The sequence below is a fragment of the Mytilus galloprovincialis genome, chromosome 3 (assembly GCF_965363235.1).
Source record: "Mytilus galloprovincialis chromosome 3, xbMytGall1.hap1.1, whole genome shotgun sequence".
Classification (NCBI taxonomy): domain Eukaryota; kingdom Metazoa; phylum Mollusca; class Bivalvia; order Mytilida; family Mytilidae; genus Mytilus; species Mytilus galloprovincialis.
Genome location: NC_134840.1, coordinates 65,382,964 through 65,403,677, shown reverse-complemented (window position 1 = coordinate 65,403,677; position 20,714 = coordinate 65,382,964). Strand labels below are relative to the sequence as shown.

The window sequence follows — 20,714 nt, the reverse complement described above, 5'->3', positions numbered from 1 at the left end:
TTCGTTTCTGTGTGTGTTACATTTTAACATTGTGTTTCCGTTGTGTCGTTTGTTTTCTTCTTATTTTTGAGTGTGAATTCACATTACTATAAGACGTTTCATGGTACTTATCTATCCCAAATTCATGTATTTGATTTTGATGTTATATTTGTTATTCTCATAGGATTTTGTCTAATGCTTAGTCCGTTTCTGTGTGTGTTACATTTTAATGTTGTGTTGTTGTTCTCCTCTTATATATAATGCATGTCCCTCAGTTTTAGTTTGTTACCTCGATTTTGTTTTTCATCCATGGATTTATGAGTTTTGAACAGCGGTATACTACCGTTGCCTTTATTTAATGGGTTCTTTTGTGTTTTAAGTATTCAATAATGTGAAAAATAATTGAATCAGCTACTTACAATGCATTTTGTGACATTGATTGTGGACTTCTAATAATATAACTGTTGCTGATCCTTTTTTTTTGTTTATAAACGTTCATAGGGTTAACAAACATTCGAGCACTTTGTTTGGCGAATAGAAGAATAAAAAACGTTATCGAAGAAATGTTCCAAATTATAAAAAAAACTTCCTTCACATGATGTACTTCCCATCCATTAATTTTTAAATTTTCAAACCAATAATTCAAAAAATACCAAAGTGTCTAACAAACTAAAAAATACTATAGACTACTATAAACTTGAGTAATATATTATGTGAAAGACAATATTAGAAATGAAATCTGTGTTTTATAAAAATTAATCTTCAGAAAAAACACGTAAAAGAATACAAAATCATAAATTAAAAATATGTGCACTCATAGCTATATACTTCATTTGGACAACATATACATACATGTATGAACACAATCTGCTCTTAGATGAAATTTATATTTGTACAGACAGGACGAAATGAATAACGACCGTGCATGCTTAACATCAATTATTAAGAATATGATGAACGACTTATTTTTGTGTATTTTTTTCTGAATATTATTGTAATCGCCAGTATTGTTTTTTTTTTATATTGACACTGATTGATAGTTCATTTCTATTGATGCGACATATTTATTTAAACGAATTCTAAACAAGAATCGACATCTCTGCAATGACCACATCCACCTGTATCAGGGTTAAAACAAGTTCCCTTTGAACATTGATATCCATAAGGAGTTGTCTCAATGCAAGTCACGAATCTGTTGCAGGGGTCTGCTGGGTTAGGATAGCTATGCGTGCCGTTATAGTTTATGTCACAGAAGTTATCTGAAAGTTAACGAAATAAGTTATTAAGAAAATAATTAATAAAATATAATTAAATTGATAAGAATTTGACTATAATACATCTATTTCATCATATTCGAGGCAATACAAACAAGTTGCTATCATTTGTACATAGGAAGTGTATTATCAAACCCTGAGTGTAGCATATGCACCATCGGCAGTGCTGTTAGACTGGAATAATTTACATGATACATATTGATTATACATCGTCATTTCTATTCATGTTGATGATTGTTTTTGTTGCAGTTCTGTGTTTCTGTTGTTAATTAGTTTTCCTCTTGTAGTTGTAGTTCCCCTTGGACTTAGTTTTCGTCAATCGATTCCGGACTATTGAACAGCGGTATACTATTGTTACCGTTATATAATATATATGTATTTACACTGCTTTTCTGAAATTTTGATGAAAAATATCGATGGAATTAAAAACGTAGTTATGTATGTATGTGGTAGCTCAAACATATTCATTGCATTAGCTTTTAAAAAAGAATGTTTACCAAGGCCTTAAGGCGTATTTAAATTAATTTCATATGATCATATCCTTTTCCCTAGGAATACAAAAATCTTATTTTCCATTTTAAATGTTGCTTTTTAAACTTGCATGATGGTATATACAATTAATGAACAGTTAATTTCTACTTACTTGGTACTGGAGTAAGTGTTTCATTTTTTGAATAAATAGCTGAAACAGTCTGAAATTCCTCATTGATCACTTTACACCTAATGGTTGCGTTGTACATTGCAGAGGTATAACCAAACCAAAACTTGATCACCGTTGTGACCATACAATTTGTAGTAGTAGGTATTGAGGATATATGGCTTGGTTCAAAACTAAGTGTTTGAAAATCATTTGCCCCGTCGTATAGAATTTCAACTTCAATTTTACCCATAGGGCTGCCAACTTGTCCAGAACAGGTATAAAGATTAAAGGTTCTTGGAAGATCAATGATTTGATCATAATTCATGTCAAAGTCTACAGGTCCGCTTGGGTGCACTGGAAAATAAAAGTGATACACATCACAAACGTTAAAGGAATACACACATTATATCAGCTTATTGATAAAAGCATGCTTGTGAATTGACGAAATACAGAAAATTAATATTTAAGAGGACAATCAAGTTATTGATTGCAAATAAAAATTACTGACTGTTTTTTTTATTTCTCGTCAAAACATATAAGAAAGTGAAAAAGTATACAAATATTCGTTTGGTGTTTCCTTCTGTTATATTTTAAAACATCTACCAACTAAAAAATTAAACATAGATATTTAAACAGCTTAACATTATTATCATTTTCGTTTGATGGTCAACATAGTTATTTAATAGAACACTTCTTTTAGACGACAAATGAAAATGAAAAATATCCCAGATGCACTTTCTTACAATATTTTTACAGTGTGAGAAATATCCATATGAAAAGGCACAATATACTCTGGTAAAAAATAAAAATTCTGAACAGTTTCAGTAATGCTGTCACTGAACTCATTATCTCGTATGTGTCATCAAAACATCGATAACATTACCTAAACAAGACGCTTTATAGAGCTTGTGTCTCTCTCCCAGGTGTTAGTCCATATTCAACAAAAGACAACAGTCTCATATAGAAGACAGTAATTGAAATTCATGACAAAAATCTCTTTAAAATTAATGTTTTGTGTTTATCTTGTATTGCTTTTTTTCAAAATAACAACGAAAACATGACACTTCAAGCTGTCCAGAGTCTAACAAACCACATTAAATGAATCAAGTCCGAACTGAATATTCAAGCTTTTTTACCTATCACTACAATCCTACGCTACCAAACTACCTGGCATTATGTACGGTCAATATATAATTGAAATAGCCGTAGAGATTTATAAACATCCAATTTGATTTGCAAGCGTTTAAAAAATGATAAAAGGTGACTGTGTCTGGTTTTAATCAAAACTGGATATCTATCTGTTCTTTAACTATGATGTAAATCCTATAATTTGGCAACAATGAACCAAAGTACCAAATAACCTGGAGTTTATTTTAAATGAATATATAATTGAGTTAGACGGGTTGATTCAGACGAGTATAGACAATATAATAGATCAAGACTGGACGAACAGGTCAAAACAGGTGAAGACTGAGTCAAGCCTATTTCAGACTTAACTAATACAAAACCAAACTTTGAGTCGAGTATAGTTAAATACGTTCGAGATAACGTCGAGTATAATCAAGAAAATTCGGTGCTCGATCTTACTGGATCTTACTGGACGAGCACTAATATGTTTTGTTCAGACTCATAGTAACTTGTAGTGTGAGTGAATCATATGAATTCAAAAAGGAGCAAAACCGATGTGTCGATAGGATGAAACTCTTTTGCTAGACATACATCTATCCTCATGCAAATTATATCAGTCAAAGCCTGGTATTTGTCTTTTATTTGGGCAGTTTAGATTGTAAATTGTACTCAATTAACCGGTAAGTCATTAATTTGCATTGCACTGCTATAATGCATTGAAAATTTAACATACAGTTATTAATGTTATCAAAAGTCATATTCGATTTCCCAAAAAAATATGTAAATGCTGCATTTTGTTTAAAACAACAGTGCACAACACATTGTTTTACGCGGGATGATAATATTATAAATGAGTGATCATTTGTCTCTTAACTGGCATGGTTTAACAGTATCTACAGAAGGCATTTGATACGGTTGATCGCAAAGTATTATGCGACAACCTTAATGTGATAGGAGTTAGATCTGTAGAATGGTTTATTCATATTTTACAAACAGAAAACATATTGTTAATATGAACAAAACAACACATAATCTGAAATATTTTAGTAACATGCGATGTACCCCAAGGTAGTCTACTGTGGCCGCTTTTATATTTAGTATATGTGAATGATTTACAAGTTAGCATTGATCCTGATTATCAGGTTTCATTATGTGCTGATGAAATGTCACTTCTTTTTTTACATTCAGATCGGGAAAAAAATATTCTAAAAAGTTATCACTGTATATATTAAAATCATGTATAGATTTGCTTGTTGATAATAAATAATTAAATTTAGGAAAGACTGAAAGCATTTTATTTGGACCACACAGAAATTTTCAAAATGTTAATGAAAACGATTTTTCTATTGGATGTGATATATTTATATAGACTTAATCATTGGGTACTGTATTTATACAATGTCATCTTAATTATGCATGTGCTTGTTGGTATGAAGGTTTATCCTGGAAACTAAGGTTGTATTATGTATTTGTATATTTTGCTTTTACCTGCATAAATATTATAACTACCATTATTGATTCTTTAATGCGTACGTGAAATTGAATTATGCTGATCATGTGTATGATTTTTTATTTCTCTTTTTATAATTGACAGTTTTTACTCTTATACTTATCATTTTATTATTACAGGGTGAAATATTCTTGATATGTATGCGCGATCAGCAAAAGCCGGTGACTGTGTAAAACATACAATCATGTACACGACATTTTTGTTTTAAAAATATCACGTTTTGTATTACAATAAAATTAGGAGAGGTGGCATAATGCCAAGGAGAATATTTCAAATGAAGAAAATGTTAGCAATTATAGACAACAATACTTCCTTCAACAATGAGAAAAACAAAACAACGTATGGTCAGCTATTATGTTTATAAATCAATTGTGCATCAATGTCTGGTTTGCAAGTATATCCCTAGATCAAGTGAAATTAGCATTGATCAATTGAAATTCACGGGTCGATCTTTTTCATACTCAGTACTGACTCTTTGGTTTTTCTTAATATAAGCAAGCGAAATAAAAACTTACTAACAAACTTTATGTGGAAAAAACATCGGCCACAATCCCAGTGAATATTTGGGAACTCGCACTCCTCGCACTCATTTGTCCCACGATTCATACCCTTACACCAGGACCAGTGGATGGCATTCTGAGGTAGATGTTATAAAGCGTAAATGTTTTGTCGTATATTCTTAAAGAGATGGAATGTAAAATAGTTATCCTTGGTGTGTTAGTGTAAGATAGCCTTCGATCTATCTTTCTATTATAGGGGTATTTTTTGTAGAACTTCTGATACATTTGAAACATTGTATTTGGTGAAATATTATTTTCTGTTTAGATATATTAATTTCAACAATAATATAATTCTACAAATACATATCAAAGCACGACTCACCTGAAATTGAAAGTTTTCCTTGTGATTTTCCTTTTAAACCACTTCCACTGTCTATAACAACTCCATAATAACCTTCATGTGCACAGGAAACATTTAGAACGGCAATTGAAACAGTAAATGATGTGTAAGTGACCTCTATTAAATCAGTGCTATTGGTATATTCAACATTGCCATCACTCTGGATCACAGCAATAAGAGTAGGTTCAAGTCCCGGGGATGTTCGATAGGTCACATTAATCATCGAAAACGTGGTCACATTGACAGAACACACTATTACTCCTGGTCCAGTATTCAATAAAACTGTTGAACCTGAACAGGAGACATCTTCAAAATAACGGGTCATCTATCAATTTTATATGAATTTAAAAACTCTATTGAAATATAATGTGATAATTAATGGTTTTATCTAGTACGATAACAGAAAATTGTTGTTATATAATTGTCATATGAATTTTTTTACAATATATTAAAAGTGTTATTATGAGGAAATTATGTAAAATGTTGTGTACTGACAAATGAAGTCTTATAAATCAAGTTATGGCAAAACTCCACAATGCAACCTAAACCTTTGACAGTATTCGTTAATGTTAGGTAGAAATATTATCTTTTGTTTGATAATGATGTTTCTTTTACACGTAAATGTACGATAATCATTTCATAAATGTTCCACACCAACATCAAAAGGCCGACGAAAAACAAATATTTAACTAAACTACTGCATCCTTAAACCCTTTCTTTATATGAAACTATCAGCATCAGAATTTTAGATTTAAACTTACTTCATAAATTATAGTTTATATCTTACATGCCTTCAAAAATACAACTTGAATACATAAAAAAAAAATAACGCCGTTATGCCGTTAGTCCAAGGAGCTATCATACATGATGATCACAATTCTTTTACATATATTATTAAAGTTACGTACACCCGTATGTAAACATTACCACGTGTATCTGTTTAAAACTATACCTGTGTTGAAAGTATATAATAGGTGATGATAGGGGACTAAGTTTGACGTAATAAAATGAGCATTGCAGGTAAAAATGCACGAACATAAAAGTCGTATGCCATCGAAACACAAAAAAAAACACGACAAAACAAATTCTTGAAAGCCCATTTACATAAATAAAAGTATGATTTACTAAAAAACATTTCAGATGTTAAGTAAGTAATTATACAAACAATCAAAGAAGTCTAAAATATTTATTTGTATTTGCATGCGCAAAAGCTTAATTTAAAAAAAAACGACTGAAGAGTATATATTACACGTGGGACTTTACACACTCACAAATACAACGTACGAACCAGAGTAACAAACCAAAACAATAATAATCTCTTTTCTATAAGTAACGTTATCAGTTTGAGTGTAAAAAATTGAGAATTCTTTGTTTCGGTTATTAATGAGTTGTATTTTGGAATCATAGGACAAGATTGTAAACATTATTCTTACCAATAGATTGTACAGGTTCAGTTGTTTCAGGTGTAGAAGTTGTAGTAATGTCTATAAAAAAAAAATATTGATTAGGTGTGCAATTCATTTTTCATGTAGTAATGAAAAAGTAAAGTAGGTGATGATTTGTTTTAAGGCATTTGACGAAAAACTATTAAAATGCATGTCTGTTGTTATTTGTTTTGTTTATTTTCTTTTGTTACCTCTTCTGACATCAGACTCGGACTTCTCTTGAACTGAATTTTAATGTGCGTATTGTTATGCGTTTACTTTTCTACATTGGTTAGAGGTATAGGGGAGGGTTGAGATCTCACAAACATGTTTAACCCCGCCGCATTTTTGCGCCTGTCCCAAACCAGGAGCCTCTGGCCTTTGTTAGTCTTGTATTATTTTAATTTTAGTTTCTTGTGTACAATTTGGAAATTAGTATGGCGTTCATTATCACTGAACTAGTATATATTTGTTTAGGGGCCAGCTGAAGGACGCTTCCGGGTGCGGGAACTTCTCGCTACATTGAAGACCTGTTAGTGATCTTCTGCTGTTGTGTTTATTTATTTGGTCGGGTTGTTGTCTCTTTGACACATTCCCCATTTCTATTCTCAATTTTATTCTTTTCTTCCAAAAATACATCTCTATGTTACCCAATATCTTCATTATCACGTAGTTGTAGTTTCTTACATTTTGTGATTATGAATTATACATATCAATTTAACTATTCATTTGAAAATAATCATTCGAATATGACATGCTTCTTTTGCTTTGTTAACAACACCGTGATAAATGTCCTCATATATCTACGCAGACTCCGAGATGTACATACTATTGGCTGTTGAATTATTCCTCCCACGAAAATCCACATGCATCGTTATAAATGTACAAACGCTATGTCTATGTAGATGTTTTAAACATTGTAATTAAGAAACCCCCACAAAACAATTACTCTTATTCTGAGGCATAACAAAAAGAATAAATGTACAAAATCAAAATACAATGAAATAATTCCGCGAATTTCTATTAATGTTTTTGTCGAATTTCAAATCATGACGCCATACGAATAAAAACGCCAACGCTAAAGAGTTTTTTAGTTGTTTCAACTTGAAACGAAAAGATTTATAGAAGCGATAGATTTGTCGGAATTTAAACATGTACTTGGCCTTACTCAGGATAAAATTTGAAAATCATAGCACAGGCCATGTGTACATTTCTAATAAATCTATAGCTTCAATAAATTAAGTCTTATTAAGATAAGTGTGTTCTTCAGATCTGTTGTTTATTTCTATGAAATATTTTAACAGTCGTGAAATCAGATTCTATTGTTTGAATTAAGTAACTACAATGCCGACATTTGATTATTGTAATTTAACCAGTTTAGTCCTTCTTGGGGTTTACACTGTTTAATCCGCCTGCTGCCGGAGGGACACATATGTCAATGTTTTTATTTAAGCAAGCTTCTCCTCAGTGCTGTATCTTTATCAAATAAAAGACTTAAAATCAAACATGGTTATAATATAAGTTTTATAAATGGGTCCCAAATGTAACGGTCATTATAGCATGACATCATATATCGAATAAGGTTATGGTTGAACATCTTATGTTACAGACGTCGAGCTGTCGTATTTTCTGGCACACGAAATGCAACCTTGAAAAGTGTTTTCTGCTTGTATATTATACTAACCTGATGGACAAATTGCGCTAGTACAAAATTGACATCCATTAGTTTCTTTAATTCCGAAACAAAGGTTGTTTTGACATTCTTTACCGTACTCCACATCGCCAACACATTGGATGTAATATTTACATTTTGATAGATGTGGATTGAGGCTGGCATTAGTGCCCTCACAGAAATCATCTACAACATGGATATTGACATTTCATTAAAATTAAGCTATCTTTTATATACTAAACTTCAAATAATTTAAGGACATAGCTTGATTTATAAAAATCTAAACGAGGGACTAAAGATACCAAAGGGACAGACAAACACATAGATAGAAAATAAACTGACAACGCCATGGCTAAAAATAAAAAGAGAAACATACAAATAATAGTACAGACGACACAATATATAAACTTAAATACTAAGCAACACCACAAACTGGGGGTGATCTCAGATGCTCTGGAAATATAAATAGATCAGGCTCCACATGTGGCATACGTCGTGTTGCTTAGGTTATGACAAATCCCTTAAAAAGTCTAATTTGGAAGGTCGCATTCGTGAAAAGGAAAGGGTAGTGTAGTAACGACATAAACAATAAAGAACAAACAGTGGATTCATTTTTTTCGTGGATACCAATTTTCATGGATGAAGGAAAAATTGCGTGTTCGTGGATATTTAATTGCGTGGTGTTGATGCTGTCTTCATGCAAGTTTTAAGAACAAATTTCATTCGCTGAACATTTAATTTCGTGGTTAACCAATACCCATGAAAAATGATATCCAACGACTTATAAAGAATCCATAGTATATCTGTGAAACGGGTATTTTATAACTGCTAACCAATTCGTGATGGCTTCCGTACAATTTACGGAGGGATGATTTCAATTTCAACATTTGGAACTCTTGGTTTAATATCTTCCTTGTGAACATTTATTCTCTATCAAGGAAAACGTTAAATGGTTCCCTTTTGACCAATTGTTCATGTTTTTTGTTTTGCCTGAAAATACCTCAATTTGACTGTTAATGGTATACGATACAGTTACAAAGGGGGTAATGACGTTGCTAAAATTTTATTTTCACGACGTCAATCTGTGTCATTTAAGGAAAAGATGCATTTTTCGAATGGTTTTTATCATTCTAACTGATTTTACTTGAAAACGAGTTCGTTGGCCCCTCGTTTTTAAAATGACATTTGGTTAAATTACGTATGAAGATTAAATGTACCAATCGTAACATAACAGTCAATAATGTAAGTCTTTTAAATTTGATAAACATTCAGAAAAAAATATGTTATTTTTAGAATTCATGAACATTTGATAAAAATAAGTTATTTCTATAAAAATGCAAACATTTATAGGATACGTATAAAGAAAATTTTTTACAAATAATTTAACAAAAAACATTTAAATATCTGTAGCAGTGATCTCTCGATTATCATTAAAGAGATTGGTAAAATATCTTTACTTCAGATAGCTAGCAGTTAGACGTGTTTTTTGTTGTTGAGAGCATCTTTCTTAAAGTGACAGATACCAACGTTGTTTTCCAAATTATACATTATTTTTTTTATTGATTTCTTTTTTAAACGATCATTCTGAATCGATCATCTTTCTTAAATGAATTAATGACTTTTTCGTGTATTTGGTTTTGATGTTATATTTGTTATTCTCATCGGAGTTTGTCTAATGCTTAGTCCGTTTTCTATGTGTGTTACATTTTTATGTTTTGTCGTTGTTCTCCTCTTATTTTTAATGCGTTTCCCTCAGTTTTAGTTTCTTAACCCGATTTTGGTTTTTTTTTGTCCATGTATTTACGAGTCTTGAACAGCGGTATACTACTGTTGCCTTTATTTAGAGCACTTGTCCCTCTTTCATAAACACACACATCAGATTTTAAAACCAATGTGCAGAAATATGAATAGGAAACCCTTAAGTAAGTGTCTCATTGTTTCTTGCTTACAATGTATGCATTTCTAATTTTTCTAAATGGTACTTTGTGGTCAACTCTTGTTGACCATTGTAATTTTTGTTTGAATGATTTTTGATGACAATACTTCAATGTTTACGCATAAACAAAACTTCAAAATATTTGTTTAACTGTCCCAACAAAGCTTTTAAGAAAAGGTTATGTAGATTTTTTGTTCATGTAATCTACTCATTTAAAATTATTAATTTAATACTCCTTTTTGAAATGCAATATGATTTTGCTTTCTTAATATTTGCTTGACATTAACTTACTTGGAATAAGAGTAACGGTTTCATTGTTAGAATAAATCAAAGGCTCACTAGGAAACAGATTCGATTTTACTCCGCATCGCAGTGTAGCTTTTTCCATAATAGCGGTGAATTCTATTCCAAATGAAACTGTCTTTGTGATCGAACACAAAGTGAATTCGTTGACAGTCTGGACCTCAACATCTAAAACCTTAAATTCGGTGTCCCCTTGATTTAACATTTCAATCTGTATTTCTCCTCCAGGATATCCAACATTAGCCTTACAAGTATGGAGACTGTCACTTCTATAAAATCCTAAATCAGCTATCTGATCTGGATGTAGTTTTAAAACTATGTCATCGGTTGGATTACCTGTAAAAGAGAGCAGAAAATATTAAAGGAATAATAAGAATCCATAAATCCACGACAAACTTACAAAAACCATCCTGCAGTCAAGTTAATACTGAGCAATATGAGACTAACAAACTACCACTCGTGTGCTCTATACGGGTGAATAAATCCATATGTGCTCACGTTAGAGCAAATTCAATGATCTAATATAATAGTGATGTCACATTCGACTGAATTAACGACATATTGAGCGTCGTCATCTGTGGAATATATATCATACGGATTTCTTAATTTAAAAAAATGTTTCTGTATTGACAGTGATTTGAGAAAAGTCTTTGCATGCTGTTATACTCATTTTATAATAACCTGTAAAGTTTATTTCAGATATGGTACTAATTACTCTTCAAAAACATGAAAAAAGTCTATTTAACATACAGAATATATCATTTATATCGATCATCCCGCGCGGAAGTCGTCAAGAACACAGTATTATTTTATGTTGGGGTTCACTCGATAGACGCATTTGTTTTAGTCTTAACTTCAATGTTAATCGAGCAAATTTATTCAATAATTGATGTTTACTCTTCTTTTTACTTTACAACGAGCTAATGTGGGTCTTATATCTGATCTTATTGATTTGTCCACAATTGTTATTCTACGTATTACACCTGTATCGGTGTGGTGAATTCCATGTTTATATCACATACTGTGAAAGTACTTTAATTCGTGGGTATCAATTTTCGTGGTTCGAGCAATATTTACATGTTCGTGGGTTTTTAAATTCGTGGATTTTGGTTTTCTAAAAAAGAAAAAAGAAAAATTAAAGCCTTTCGAAAAAGTCTAACATGAAGGAATTTGCAAAGTAAACATTGACCCGTGTAAATCGTAGTGACAACACTAATTAACCCAAGATAAAGTGATCACCAGATTAAAGACCATCAAAGGTAATAATGAGGCCATGTCACCGAACGAAATCAGTAATAAAACAAATGCTATAACCGTATCTTGAATCGTCAAATAATTCTTATCAAAATCAAGCCCAGCATGAAACTATTTTTTCTCCATATGTACAAGAACAACTATGAGAATATAAAATGAACACTTTATCATACTAGCATATCAATACCGGAAATCTGACTTTCATCGATAAAATATTTTTTTTTATGAGAATTAAAAGATCAAACGTTGTACAGTTAAGGTTATTTCAGATTAAATGTGTATAATCCTGCATGCAGTTGTAGTTCTGTGACTGCTATTAAAGTCTTCTCAGATTTGGCGTTATTCAATATATTCTCTAGATCATACTAGTAGTTAAACCTACATGGGGATCTTTCCATTTCTTGATTTGGACAATGGTTGTTTTATTTCGTTGGACACAAAAATTCGTGGATAAGGTTATCCACGAAAACCACGAAAAATGGTTCCCCACGAATAAAAGTACTTTCACAGTACCATTTCCGCGGAAAATTCTTTTAAAAGAGCTTTCTTACAAATTGACGAAAGGTACGAACTAACGTAAAGGGAGCACGTATTTCATTTCAAAAATAACAGTTAAAAGAGTCTTTGTTTTATCCAGTAAAAGAGCATTCTTTTTTAAATCAAGTTTATTTTTCAAAAATAATAATATCGCAAATAATACACGATTTTAATACAATCAAACAAAGCAAAAAAGTGTCAAATACACTTACGTCCGATACTAGTACGTTAACCACGAGTAAACACATTCTTGAACAATACTTGTATTGGATTGGTCAAGTAGAATTTTTCTCTTGGTTTACACCTCGATAAACCATGTTTCCGAAACTACTTTTGTAATCTATTCATGCGCGATACCCATTCTTACAGGGATACTGAGATTTTCAGCAAGTTGAGATTAACAGTTGTTTCTATTCTAATGCATATATAAAAAAAAAGAAATAAAATAAATGCACTTAAGCTTTGAAAATGTATAAATATAAAATTAAAATAAAATTCCTGGAAATTTCACGAATTATTTGGCGAATTAACGTCATGGCAAAACACTACGTCATACGATTGAAAACTTTCAGACGGAAGATTATTTCATTACTCAAATTCGGATAGTATCTACTTAAAATGAAGTTTTTGAGGTAGGTGCTAGTTCATTTTGTTGCATTTATCGAACATTTAAGTTTTTAAGAAAGTCGAGATGGCGGCTTACTCCCTAGTTACGACATTTCAGTTGTGATTCTGATGGTACCTATAGTAGCCATCAAAGTAATAATATAATCGCGTATGTTTGCTGAAGAATTATAAGGATTAAGCACATTTTTTCTAGAGGTAATTGATGTGTATACCGGGTCTCTAACTCACAAACTTGGCAAAAAAGTCCGAAGTCAGAACACATGCAAATACTTCATAGTTTTGATGCCATTAAAATGTTTTTTTATAAATCTCTAATCTTTATATCAATATATTAACTGTGTCCCAATATGAACATGTTTTTGACCACTTTTCATACACTTAAGTGTTTATTTTATTTCATTCAATTATTTTTGTGAAAGATTTAAACTGATTTACTTAACAAAAACGATTCAAGCTAAAATTTGAATAAACTACCAAATGTGCCCAAAAAATGTCACTTTTCAAATGTTTTTTGTCAAAAATAAAGGTGGCTGCATTCGTGTTCATCCTCAACCTTTACATATGTTATATTATTATCAAATACAACTTGCATTTCAATATCAAGGATGAACAAAAATGCGACCACTTTCATTTTACACGGAAACCGTCTAAAATTTAACTAAAATGCTAGAATTATGAAGATTTCAGTAATTTACCAGGACTAAATGGTGCTAGTTTCCGAAATATGTGCATTGTTTTATTAAAAACAGCCCATGTTTATGTAGCAGAAGCATTCTACTGTCCAATAAATAACTAATAGCTTACATTTTAACAACTTTGTAAAACTGCTATATTTTGGGGCTAAAATGGGGTCTTACTGAACCTACTTCTTTGAGAATTTATGTTTCCGAGTCCTAAAATAAGGGGGGGGGGGGGGTATTCAAGTTTTCAAACTTTAACTCATAAATGCTTTCATGAAACATTGGTGAATTGTTGATGTCTAGTGATGTAAGCTGCTGCCTTTATATAGAATCTTATAAATTTTACATTTCCAAGTTATGAAGTTTTATAATTATATATTAAAAAGGGGGAATGGTCAAATTTCTGATAATGTTATCAACAATTTTCATTAAACTTTGGTGCATTGTTTATATCTATTGATGTAAACTCTGTTTGATTTTCATAAATTACTAATATGGCATTGAGAAGTAATTGAATTTTATTCTTAGTACATGTGACAAGCCTATCGTGCGCTTATGGCCCAGTTGGTTATTGAAAGTAGAATGCCTATCAATTAATTTTAATTTCTTGCATCCATTTTAATTGCATTTTAAGGAATAGTTGTCAATTATGTAAACACATTTCAAACTGATGTATAACATGTACAATAATCAGACATCAACCCAAGCCAACCTGGATGTAATTGAAAGACATCTAGAGGTCAATACACAGTTTTGATCGAAAGACAGAATAATGTAAAATATAGCATTATTGAAATCATCACTGATGTAACATTATTTGCTTGTTTTAAAGTGTTGGTAAGTACAAATTCAAAGAATGGATCAAACGTTTTCTATCAGTGACTGATTCATTTTTATTCAGGGCAGACAATGAGTACCTTGTGTGAGTTAATTACGAATTTATTCTTATTGATATTTTGAAATTTCATATATATGAGCACAGATCAATTACATTAAATTAAGGATATATTTATCTTTAATGTATATTTATTCTGGGTCAAATATATATATCACTTTCATAATATTTAATGCTACATACTTCCAACTACAAGCCTCCCCTCTGCTTTACCGTCAACATCACCATTCATATCTCCTATAATAACACCATAAAAATCTCCAATCGAACATGAAGCATTTAGTATTGAGATAGTAACAAGCTGATCTACATAGTTTGCAGTTATACCGTCTTCTGGGTTCAAATCGTTGACAAGTCCATTATTCTGAATCACATATATTACAGTAGGAATAGATTGTGCTGATGTTCTGTACGTGACATTCAGAAACGTAAAGATTGACGAGTTTACTCGACATTCCATATCTACGGGTCCAGAGTTCCATACGACTGTTGAACTGTTACAATTCACATCTACAACAATTGTAATGAAATATTTACTACACATCTCTGATAACGTTTGTTCAGTTCGTTATAATATTTCCAGACATCTGTGAGCTTACAATTTGGTTCTCAGAAAAATTCATATGAATCAATTGATTATAAATATTTTCGAATGAAATCAATTGTATTTTCGTTTCTTCAAGAAAAAAAAAAGAACAAAGCAATGGCAATTTGAATTTTTTTTAGGCATTTCTGTACGCACCATATACAAGCATATGTTTCTGATGGCCATATTAAGATTTAAAAAAAAAACTACTTACAAGGAGACGGCGCAGGTGTTGTCGTTGGTGGCGCTTGGGTTGTGCATAAATCTGAAATGATATAAACATATTAGTCAGAACGATTCGTAAATAATCTGATTTCATCAACTTGTATGCGGTATAAGACAGCGTTTTGAACAAATTAACCTTGTTTGCTAAAACAATTGTAGTTAGGCTTAAATTGTTTCGTTACACTAAGGAACACAGTAAACCAAGGAAGTCACAACAGTAGCAACTAGCTATAGAGGATCATATAGGCTTTGTGTAAAAAAAATAACCCAAAAAAATCATAATTTTGTTCGTGCTTAAGATAAAAGCTATCATCATTTTATATTTTTTTCTAACCAGTTAATAATACTGATACTCAAACTTGTGACAACATGATTTAAGTTCAGATAGTTGGAAAAACTGTTAAAATCGCTTTAATAACTCCGAACAGTTGTACATAGAACAATCCTTTATTTTACAATACCAAAACAAAAAAGCTGACAAATATTGAATAAAATGTCACTGAATATTAATGTAACTTATATTTCCTTCAATTTAGACATAAACAGGACAATGCGTGGTGTTAAAAGTAAGTATCTACCTGCCAGCAACAAAAATAAAAGCAATAACAAGTTGCTTAGTAGAAGGTGAGATTAATTAAACGCTGGCACAATAAGTGACCACGTTATGAAAATAAAATAGGTTTCATTTATAAACTATGTTTATTTTTTTTATTTTTCCTTGTTTATTTAATTTCAAATCTTGAAAATCGATTAGAAAGAGCCAAATCAAGGTAAAACATTTAATTTTTGCATAATGTCAATGAATGTTTATAAATGCAATTGAAATGATATAGTATACCAGAAGTGATGTTATGTAAGATACTCTCTTATTTTCTTTTAGGTTTTCAAAACTGTATGGACATCCGTTTCTCTAGCCTTAGTGTTGTGTTTAATAAAAACATGGTCAATTAACTATTTACCATTTTCTCTTTTTAACATTGACAGCAAGGTTACATACCTGATGGAACTGTTTCCTCACATACTGCATTAGAGCAGTTTGTTGTGCATTCTCCTGTTATACTATTACGGCATTCATTGGATGGACATGAAACCCCCGTTGGATACATTATTCCGCCGTCTTCTATACAAAGTACATGAACTCTGCAGTTGGTTGGGTGTGCCCGATAACTTCTACTGACAGCACAACTGCATATATTTCCTGTTATAAGAATGAACAATTATGTTTGAACAATAGTTATGTCTTATATTGTGTTTTATCATATATTTAGTACAAAATACAGCTATTTTGTATATCTAATAAAGGTTCTTTTTTCCAATCTGTATCACCTACCCTGTATCGCATACCCCGTATCGCATGGCTAAACCCGTATCGCATACCCCGTATCGCATGGTAAAACCCGTATCGCATACCTTTTTTTTTTTTTTTTTTTTTTTATACATCAAGTCAGTTTTTTAGGTTTTTTTTGCTTAGAAAAAATTTCCAAAAAATAGGTCAATTTTTTGAATGACGTCATTGTTTGGTATGTAACGTCACGAACGTTAAGTTTTCATATTCTATGTGACGTCACGAACATTACGTTTTTACAACATATTTTTGGCACACTAAATGCAACTATAAAATATACAAAACACTCAAATAAATAGAATAATAAACAAAATATTTAAAACAACAGATTGTAAGGTAACCCAGGTGCTTCGTATAAATAATTGAGCAGTTTTTTTAAGGCTTTGAAACAAGAAAAAAGCAGAACTGAAGGTAACCCAGTGCTATGGATCAAAAAACAGTTCATACAATATAATACTCTTCTGTTGAAATATATGATAAAGCGTATAATATATGGCAAAATCCGTATCACATGCCGTATCACCTCGACCAATATCATCCCTCGGGCCTTAAGGCCCTCGGGCTGATATTGATGTCTCGGGATGATAAGACATATGATACGGATTTTGCCATGTATTATTCTCTATGTAAACAACACTTATTAAGATACAGACGAACATGATCCCAAACTGATTGAACGTTATGGAATATCAGTTTTATATATTGGCGATCAGTTCCAATTGTCGTTACCACATTTCCGTCATATTTTCCTAAAATGTGACCAACAGATTTGATAACAAAAGAGTACTTAGACGCACTGATGGGTGCAACGTGATTAACCGAATATATTCACAATTCCATAGCATATTATATCACCACCGATTTTTTCGCGGAAATGTATTGCTTAATCGTTAATTTCAATGTTGATTTTTGAAATGTTGTCTTTTGTCGTGTTTGGTTGTTGTTTTCCAACATGGCATTGTTAGTTTGTTGTTTCGACTTTTGTGTAAATCGTCATTTGATATGTTCCATTTTTCTTTTTCGCTTATCATAAGTCGCAATTTCAAATAATCAATTTAATCATATTCACCTTGGTTTACATGCATTTAATAATTTGCTGTAATCAAAAGTGTGAAATTTCCAACATTCATACATAACATGTTTTTGTTCAATTATCATGAGGTCATGAACTTCGAACTGTAAATTTGTGATTTGTTTGTGTAAAAAATATGGTATGAAATGCACTACATATCTAGAAAAAAAACATGCAACAGTGTGTTTTGTATCATCTTTGTGGGTTTTTTAAGTACCTTTTCATTTGTTTAATTAAATGCCATTGTATACCTACTTGGAATTAAACTCAGTTCCTCGCTTAATGTAAAGTCATTGGCACTATCTTTCACGCCACACCGCAATTTGGAACCGACCATTCCTGGTGTAAACCTCAATCCAAATTTGATTAATTCCTTATTTCTGCATCCATCGGACATTTTGCTAATATTTAAATAAATATTCTCCAGAGAAATCGTCTGAAAACTTGTCCCATTATTATATGTAATAGTTATCTCCAGATTGCTTGGAGGACGTCCAACGTATCCTTCGCATTGATGCAATCCTTCGGCGCGAAAATAATCGTTAGTATTGTTATTAAATATCAGGTCAATCACCTGGTCTGCATTGAGAGTTAGAATTGGTATATCGGCTGGACCTACAAAATTAGTTTCATTTAGGTGTTATGACATTTTCAAATACACATGCATGACAAGAGGTTTATGCACATAAATTGACCAGGAGTAACATATTTTACATGGTACTTTATAAAATTTATATAATAAGTTACAAGTTTATTTTTTCACAAAAGGGTGAACGTTTGATACTATCAAAACGTTTAATCCCGCTGTAACTGTTTGCACCTGTCCTAAGTCAGGAATCGGATGTTCAGGAAGTTATCGTTTGTTTATGTGGTTCTTTAGTGTTTCTCGTTTCTGTTTTTTTTAAAATAGACCAGATCGTTGCTTTTCATTTTAGAATGGTTTTACACTAGTAATTTTTTGGGGCACTTTATAGCTTGCAGTTCGGCGTGGACCAGAGCTCCGTGTTAAAGACCGTACCTTGACCTATAATGGTTTCATTTGAATAAATTGTCATTTGGATGGAGAGTTTTGTCATAATTCCACATCTTCCTATATATATTTATGTAAGATTTTAACAATTTGATTGAGTTTTAAAATTAATTTTCGGTAGCGTTAAATTATGCCATGTATTAAATTAATCAAAGATATCAGGTTCCGATTCTTTATTTGTGTTTACAAGACACTCAAATCATCTTAATAAGACTCATCAGTGCCGCTCTAATTAAAAAAACAATTAAAAACCTTCATTGGAGATTAAACTAGGGAAAACCACTATTAATTCTACATTTTTAATTTTTTGTTTGTTTTTGTATTTACTTATGTCAAAAAATGATGGTCACTCTTCCTATCAATCGAAAAGCCTAGATTCTACAGTAATATAATATAGTTGTAATGTGATAGATTTTGAAATTTCCTTTATTAGTTATGTGAGCGTTTCGTGGAATGCATTAGTGGTATGCATTAAGTGTTAATTTCAGCTTTTAAATTGACCCAATCCATCCATACAAAAGTCCATATGACTCATTAAAGATTCAATAGTCCACACGATTTATGAGTTTGAATGTCTCCATGGTATCTGTCTCCCCTCCTTTACATACTATGAAAACTACAAATTAATATTGATCATTTTCAAACGGAATCTTCATGAATCTCTAACAAGATAGAATTACTCAAACAGGACAAAATTGTTAATATACATTGATAATTTTGTATCGCTAATGAAAATTTATAATTTGTTTGTTTACAGGGCCTAACAGACTTATATGGAAATTTGTTACATGGAGTAAACAAATAAAGATTTTCGCACAAGTAAATCAGAAGTTCTGAATAGTGCAAAGGTGGTCTTATTCATTGTTTCAACACGTGTAACATACTCACTTGATACTTCCAGCTGTATCTTTCTACTGACAGATTCTTTCATTTCACCTGACATATTACTTATGAGAGCCACTTTGTAAAAGCCTTCCATTGCACATGACACATTTACAAAAGTAAGAACAAGGTTTATAGTTGATATGCTGTTAATGGTAACATTTATATCCTGATTTATTACATTGTTTTGAAGTGTTGTACCATTCTTGTTTATCAAGATTCCATATACCGAATTACTTGCTTCTTCATCATGAGTTATTCCAATATAATCAAACTCATCAGACTGTTGTATGATACAAACTATTGCCACCGGACCAGAATAAAGAATACCATTCAATGAACCTGTACAGTTTAGTCCTTTAAAAAGAAATGTTAGAAATCATACTTTTATTCTAAAACTACGCAAAGATTTGTTTCATTTGTGTTTTCTCAATAGTCATTTATTGAAAAGAAGACGTTATAAAAATCAATCATAGATATAAATCTAAAATGAAAACACAATAAGTACAAAATCGAAAATATATCGATAAAATAAACAATTGTTAAAATCGATACAATCTCAAGCTCGAAAAATAAGTGTTCTTCGGTGCTCTGCATATTGGTTAGTTTCACTAGCACATGTAATACCTGTCGTATGTGGTGGTCATTTCTGATCAATATCATTTGGCGATGAAATTAAACGAAACATGTCAGAGATTAGAGCTACGAGAAACGGGACATAATATCCGTGATAAGCGAAACACTTATATTCAAAATAGTTAATCAAAATTAATTTCTTTAAAACACGTCATTATAAGTCAGGAAAGAGTCTTAAT

At 31.3% G+C, this 20,714-nt stretch overlaps 1 protein-coding gene across 1 annotated transcript in view; it reads right to left on the bottom strand.

The window, feature by feature from the left end:
- Positions 1-712: 712 nt before the first annotated feature.
- The window catches only part of LOC143068644 (uncharacterized), a 54,506-nt gene continuing 34,504 nt past the window's right edge, over positions 713-20,714 (bottom strand). Inside the window, exons 9-19 of the mRNA XM_076242866.1 lie at positions 19,906-20,256; positions 18,243-18,602; positions 16,568-16,768; positions 15,560-15,610; positions 14,943-15,269; positions 10,755-11,102; positions 8,540-8,713; positions 6,865-6,915; positions 5,414-5,737; positions 1,897-2,247; positions 713-1,238 (exon numbers count right to left, since the gene is read on the bottom strand). Coding sequence (XP_076098981.1) covers positions 1,048-1,238; positions 1,897-2,247; positions 5,414-5,737; positions 6,865-6,915; positions 8,540-8,713; positions 10,755-11,102; positions 14,943-15,269; positions 15,560-15,610; positions 16,568-16,768; positions 18,243-18,602; positions 19,906-20,256 — 2,729 coding nt within the window. The 3' untranslated portion in view covers positions 713-1,047. The remainder of the gene's footprint in view (positions 1,239-1,896; positions 2,248-5,413; positions 5,738-6,864; positions 6,916-8,539; positions 8,714-10,754; positions 11,103-14,942; positions 15,270-15,559; positions 15,611-16,567; positions 16,769-18,242; positions 18,603-19,905; positions 20,257-20,714) is intronic.